This window comes from Cyrtonyx montezumae, unplaced genomic scaffold (genome assembly GCF_038088225.1).
Source record: "Cyrtonyx montezumae isolate F1298 unplaced genomic scaffold, pur_monq_1.0 scaffold_24, whole genome shotgun sequence".
Classification (NCBI taxonomy): Eukaryota; Metazoa; Chordata; class Aves; order Galliformes; family Odontophoridae; genus Cyrtonyx; species Cyrtonyx montezumae.
In genome coordinates, this window is record NW_027071981.1 from 7,848,594 (window position 1) to 7,854,333 (window position 5,740).

A 5,740-nucleotide genomic window follows, 5' to 3' on the forward strand; every position below is an offset into this window, starting at 1 on the left:
AAACATCATTTATTTTCTTTAAAAAAAGAAAGAAAAAGTATTTAATTACTGTATGCTGACAGTTCTGCACAAATCTCAAGCATGGTAAGGGGGAAGAGGATACACAGAGCGTTTGCTTCCAAAGGGGAGCAAGCATTTTAAAAATAGTGACAAAACAAGAAAGGCTTGGAGAAGAGTGGTGATCTATAAAACACACAAGGAGGGCCTACACAGCCAGCACTGACTGTACAGGTAACAAGGGCTGTCCTAGAGCGGGGGAGACTGCTCCAAGAAGACCCTGTAGGCCTGGCCAGGGTGGGCACGAGCCCCCCACAGCCACTCAGGCGGCCTGGCTCGCAGCTTCAGCTGGAAGGGGTCAAGGCGCAGGCAGTCCTCCAGGTCCTGCAGCTCCATCACTGGTGGCTCCTCCACAGCCCGTTCTGGTGACTCCTCAGGCCCCAGGGCCCTGCGCAGACGCCATCTCCTCCATTTTGCCCAGCACAGTGCTCCGGCAGCCACCAGCAGCGCCAGGCTGGCTGTGATGGATGCCCCCACCAGGATGTCAGCATGGCGGAGCAGGAAGCCCAACCCTGTCAGAGAAGGGCCAGGGCCTGAGCTGGGGTTGGCAGAGCACCCCCTCCCAAATCACCATCCCAAAGAAATGCTTAGATCAAGGGCCAGCCCACAGGAAATGGAGGTCCCCCAGCAGAGCCATCACTGAATTCGCATGGAACTACATGGAGGCTCGGTAACCTGCTGCCATTCTCCTCCAGGCACACAGAGATAAATATGCATTTATAAAACATTAACATAATGCTACACCTAAGCAGTCCAAGTAGGTTTTGACAGCATAACACATTAATGAATTTGAAGCTGAGAGACAAACAAATGAAAAATGCAAATCAGGCTTCCAGCTTACATTCAGCTTTCAGGAGCTTGTGGGAGGGGATGTGCCCAATTACACTAAACAAGCAGCAGTATTTTAACCTGATGCAGTTAACTGATGCAGGCCACCCCTTAGATGCCCATCTAGGCTCACCTCTGAAAGTTGATTCCTTTAGAGCCTGCACAGGACAAGGAGAAGACCATTTCTCCTCCAAGTACAAGGCTCATCTCCTGACCTAGATACCTGTCCCCAGCTTCAGAAAGGACCATGTTGGCCTCCAACCCACACATATCTGAGCACAAACCCTGGAGAGCTCCTGAAGCCAGAGCAGAAAGTGCTTGGTTTTTTGTTTGTTCCCCACCAAATCCCCACCCGCCCCTTCCACCCCCCCCAAAAAAAAAAAAAAAAACGCAACAAAAAAACCAAACAAGAACAGCTATCTGGCAATTGCCTTGCAAAGACAAATCTTCCCCCCTCCTAAAGCCATAGTGCCAGTTGCAGAGCTATTTTTAATCATGATAGCAAAGACATGGCTGTTTGGATACCACTTAAATCTGTGCACGGCAAGGACTGATACATTGGAGCACTTTGGTGAGCCAGCAGCTACTGAGGATTCTGTGTAAGAGACTATCATACACGCAGTGTTTGTACTAACTCCGCATATGTGATCATACACCCTTCCTGAGTACCATCACCATGAGACGTGCAGAAGAACAAGAGCATTACAGTGTCATCTACCTGACTGAGGAGTACGGATGCACAGAGTACCAGACTTGGTGGGAGAATGGTCCTCATAGCCCTTCTTGCAGTGGCACAGGTAGGTGCCCACACCATTGAAGCACTCTGCCTCCTTCCCACACAGGCTGACGCCCAAACTGCACTCATTCACATCTGATGGGAAACAGGAGCCAAGTCACATCAGGTTCAGTATGAAAGGGCCCTGCTACCAGCTCAGGACACCCACCTTCCACCAGCAGTGACATGAGCTGCAGCTTCTCTGCTTCCACTGAAGTACTGAGGAGCTCTCCCAGCTGGGAGCGCAGCAACAGAGACATATTTCTCTCCTCTGGCTTCAGGTGCAGCCAGAAGGTGAGCAGCAGGCTGGCATGGCTCGTCCTGCGGACAGGAAGAGCCCAGAGTGAGGCAGGAGGAAGGCACTGTGGACAGGCACAGCTGCAACAGCCCCTTCAGTCCCTCCACTTATTAGTAGGAGGTCACAGTGCTACAAGCTCTTGACAAGAGACAGCTTTACTAGAAGAGAAAGAAGCCAATATCCAAGGTGCACCACAGGTGATAAAGGTGCCTACTAAGAAGGTGGCATACCAGCAACAGTACCTTTTGACTTCCTTTAGCTTTATTTCATTGACTCTGTTGGCAGAGAGTTTCAGGTTCTGCTGGATCTGCAGGGCAAGTGAGCAGTGCTCATCTGACATTTGCTGACATGGCTGCACCCACCAAACCACTTCTTTCCACAGTCCTCCCTCCCATCCTGCTCTTCCCTTTACCTGACCACTCAGGACATATTAGATATCCCATAACCCTGCGTTGGGAGCCTTTTCTCTAGGAGACTGCTAATGTCTCCTGCCTGCTTAGCTTCAGATCAGCTCCTCCAAGCACATAATTCAGAAAGAGCAATAGAGCCCAGATAAGTAGATAGATGAGAGAGAGTGGATGGGCTGGGTGCTATCCATTGTGTGAGCAGCAGCGTTACAGAGCAGGCAGCAGGGTGAGCTCTATGCCCACTGCAGGCTGCATCCCAGAAAGCAAGCACGTAAGTCTCTCCCCTCCTGGACTTGCTGTTCAAGCTGCCCTATTTCTAGAGGCAAGTTAAAACCCTCGACTGGTCACATCCCCGTTTCCTTTCTGCACCTAAACACCACCACTGTGAGCAGGCATCCTGCAGGACATCAGCATTAGGCCTTGGATTTTTACCAGCTCTAATGCTGGCTCATCATGTGACATTAATAGAAAATCCCAGGGATGAAGAACACAACCTGATCTCTAACAGTTGAGCTTTTAGGATGTAGCATTTGCCTTTCCTTCCCATCCATCCCCATGCCCAGGCTTACATGGCTCCTCATAGATTCTAGGAGATCCCTTCTGAGCTCACCACCACCAGGAGTGATCCAGTCCTTGTGTTTGATTTCAGTCATTACTTCAAACAGCACATCTATCGAAAAAGAAAAAGAAAAAGCTCTGAGCAAGTGTAAGTCCACAAACAGGCTTCAAGTGAGCTAGTCCAGGATGTCAACAACAGCAGAACTGCTACACAAGGATATCCTGTCAAGTGACATGTGAGTGTTTCCAGGGGTTGTGTATCAGGCAGAAGAAGTTATTGACAAAAGCAGAGAAAAATTTCAGCTAATGTGCAGTGTTGAATCCTGGAATTGATCTCTGAACAGAGTATACAAAGCATTAATGCACATTCAATTGCATTCAAACTTCCTCAGCAGTTATCTTCCTAGAAAGTACCACCATAATTGGTGAGAGAGGAGGACTTGTAGGCTCTCACCCATCAGCATAGGCAAACAGCTGGCTAAATCCAGGCTGGGTCAGACTTGCCAGGATCTGTTGTTTAAAACCTGTTTATCCATCAATCTCTCTCCTGTTCAAAGATCAGCACCATTCTGTATTGATTTCCTTTGCAAGCCATTGCTGTGGCTTGCTCTATCATACAAACCCAACTCCACACTTACTTTCTGACACCCTCTTAAGCAGGTTTTCCTTCTCCTTAGTCTGAAAAGCAAAGCTCAGAAACTAGATATTCATGAGACACTTACATGCATGTATTTGAGTAAGGATAGAAGCATGTGAACTCAGGTTTCTCCAGTGTAAGTGGAAAAATAATGGCTTTGCACAGCACCAGCCAGCACTCTGAGGTTAGGGCTGCGCTTTAAGACATGCTGAGGTCTTTGTATCATTTACCTCCAGGATGGTGCAGGGATTGCAGTGCTGTACTGTTGTCCAGAGATGCCAGAACAGAAGCCAGATCTGTCAGAGCAAGGAAGAGAGTCAGGCTGCTGATCTCTGTGTCTTGACAAAGGGCAAAACAAAAGTTAGGTGCGTGCCACTTCACAAGAAGAGTACCAGCAGTGTTTAACACCAAGATGGGCATACACAGCTTGATTCTGGTGTAAGTTGTGATGGAAAGACCTCTCCTCCACACCTAACTCAGAGCCCTGGGATCAGGAGCCAGTCTCTCTGTTAAGAGGAGCATCGTCTCATAGATACCCATGAAATAACATGTAACCCTATGCTCTCTCCACATCCATTTTCATGTTTGTGGGAGGATGTGGGTGCCAACTGAAGGAAACAGCAGTATCTACAAATAAAACCTCCGTAGAACTCTGCTTCTCTAGAAATCAGCATTGAACTACATTGAGCACCAGTTCAGCCACAACTCAGAAAACTTACCATAGAGATCTTCTTGCCCTTCCCCTGGTGACAGCACATTTCCAGCAGGCACACCTTTGTCACCCCGGGGCATCACCTCTGAGGCAAGGACATCAGCTGAGTAGTGTGAGGTTGTGGTGACCATAGCAGACACCAGCTCTACATCTCCCTCTGCATCCTCCACAGCAGGCAGCTCAGCTTCAGGCCCAGCACCTCCTCCTGATGGAGCCTCTAACACATCCTCATTGGGTTCCCTCCCCTCAGTGCCACCATACGTAAGGCTTCTTTCCATCTCTGTTTCACTTTGCAGCTCACTATGTTCACCCAGGTCAGCACCAAGCCAAGCATCTTCCACAAGATTGCGGAAATGTTGACCCTTGTCCTCTAAGCTTGCCACCTCAGACTGGATCTCACCTGCAGCAGGTGGAGTGGATGGGCTCTGGGAAGCTCTCAGCATGGGCAGCAAACCTTGTGTTATCCAGCTCTCTTCTTTAGATGGTTCTTGGGGAGCTACAGCACCATCTGAAGAACCCACAGCTTCATGGTCTCCAAATACATAATACTGCCCTTCAAAATGTTTGTATTTGCTCCTTAGGGGACCACTTCTTGACATCAACAACACATAGACTGCAGTAGCTTGCGCAGCAAAGATCAAAGTACCTTGGCTGTGACAGGCATACATGACCTTTGTTTCCACAAGTGAGAGGACCCCTTGGAAAACAATCTTGTCCCGGTTCTTACCACAGCCTTCACTGCCCTGGAACCCCTGAATGTAGATTACAATGTGTTTCTGGGAGCCTGCCCAGATGGTCCAGTTGCACCAGACGTTGGCTTGGATGTCACCATACTGTGGGAGGTAGAACACCCCAGACCCATTCTGAAAGATGACATGGCAGCTCCTGACAGGGAAGTACTTCATCACCCAGGGCAGTCCCAGTTCTGGCAAATCACGAACAGAGGAAGAAACACAATCACTGGTCAGTGTAAACACCAGGACATTGATACCCTGTTCCAAATCCCATACTCCTGCAGAATCCCTGAGGTTTCAACCTCAAGTCATCCCTCCACTCTGGGATTGGAGCTGAGCCTAGGGACCCGGCTGCTCTGCCAGTCTCCAGGGGCTGGAACTGAGAGTTTTTGTTCCCAGAAGAGGTTTGGCTGAGACAACCTCACTGTTTGAAGTTCACCCCTCCCCAGCAGCCATGGTCACACTTGCCAGGCTGGGACTGCTGGTAAGAGACACCCCCACCCATTACTTTGCCTTCAGAAGATGGCTCACACCAAGACATGAAGTACTCAGAGACCTACCAGCATGCTCCCATGGCTGTCCTGGCATCTCCATGTATCTGAATACAGGACCATTGGTAGGCTCCCGGAGTTCTTGTCCTCTTGGCACTGTTTGTCCCTGCTGGACTGCTGGAGGATCAGAGTGGGCAGCATGCAAGGAGGAATTTCTCTGCTCTTCCTCTTCCACACCCACCT

At 49.4% G+C, this 5,740-nt stretch overlaps 1 protein-coding gene across 1 annotated transcript; it reads right to left on the reverse strand.

Annotated features, from left to right (window-relative positions):
* LOC136050599 (uncharacterized) lies at positions 1-5,740 on the reverse strand. Its single transcript, XM_065739559.1, has 8 exons — positions 5,567-5,740; positions 4,280-5,197; positions 3,791-3,856; positions 2,935-3,035; positions 2,201-2,265; positions 1,830-1,981; positions 1,604-1,756; positions 1-569 (listed from the first exon to the last, which is right to left on the reverse strand). Exons 1-8 carry the CDS (start codon positions 5,598-5,600, stop codon positions 247-249), a joined length of 1,812 nt encoding a protein of 603 aa, XP_065595631.1. The 5' UTR covers positions 5,601-5,740; the 3' UTR covers positions 1-246.

Excerpts from the sequence above, each read along its gene's own strand:
- LOC136050599 (XM_065739559.1), bottom strand. The coding sequence starts at position 5,600 with ATGGAGATGCCAGGACAGCCATGGGAGCATGCTG. Across the intron at positions 1,757-1,829 it reads CATGTCACTGCTGGTGGAAG|ATGTGAATGAGTGCAGTTTG; the intron begins GTGGGTGTCCTG and ends GTTTCCCATCAG. Across the intron at positions 570-1,603 it reads CATCCGTACTCCTCAGTCAG|GGTTGGGCTTCCTGCTCCGC; the intron begins GTAGATGACACT and ends CTTCTCTGACAG.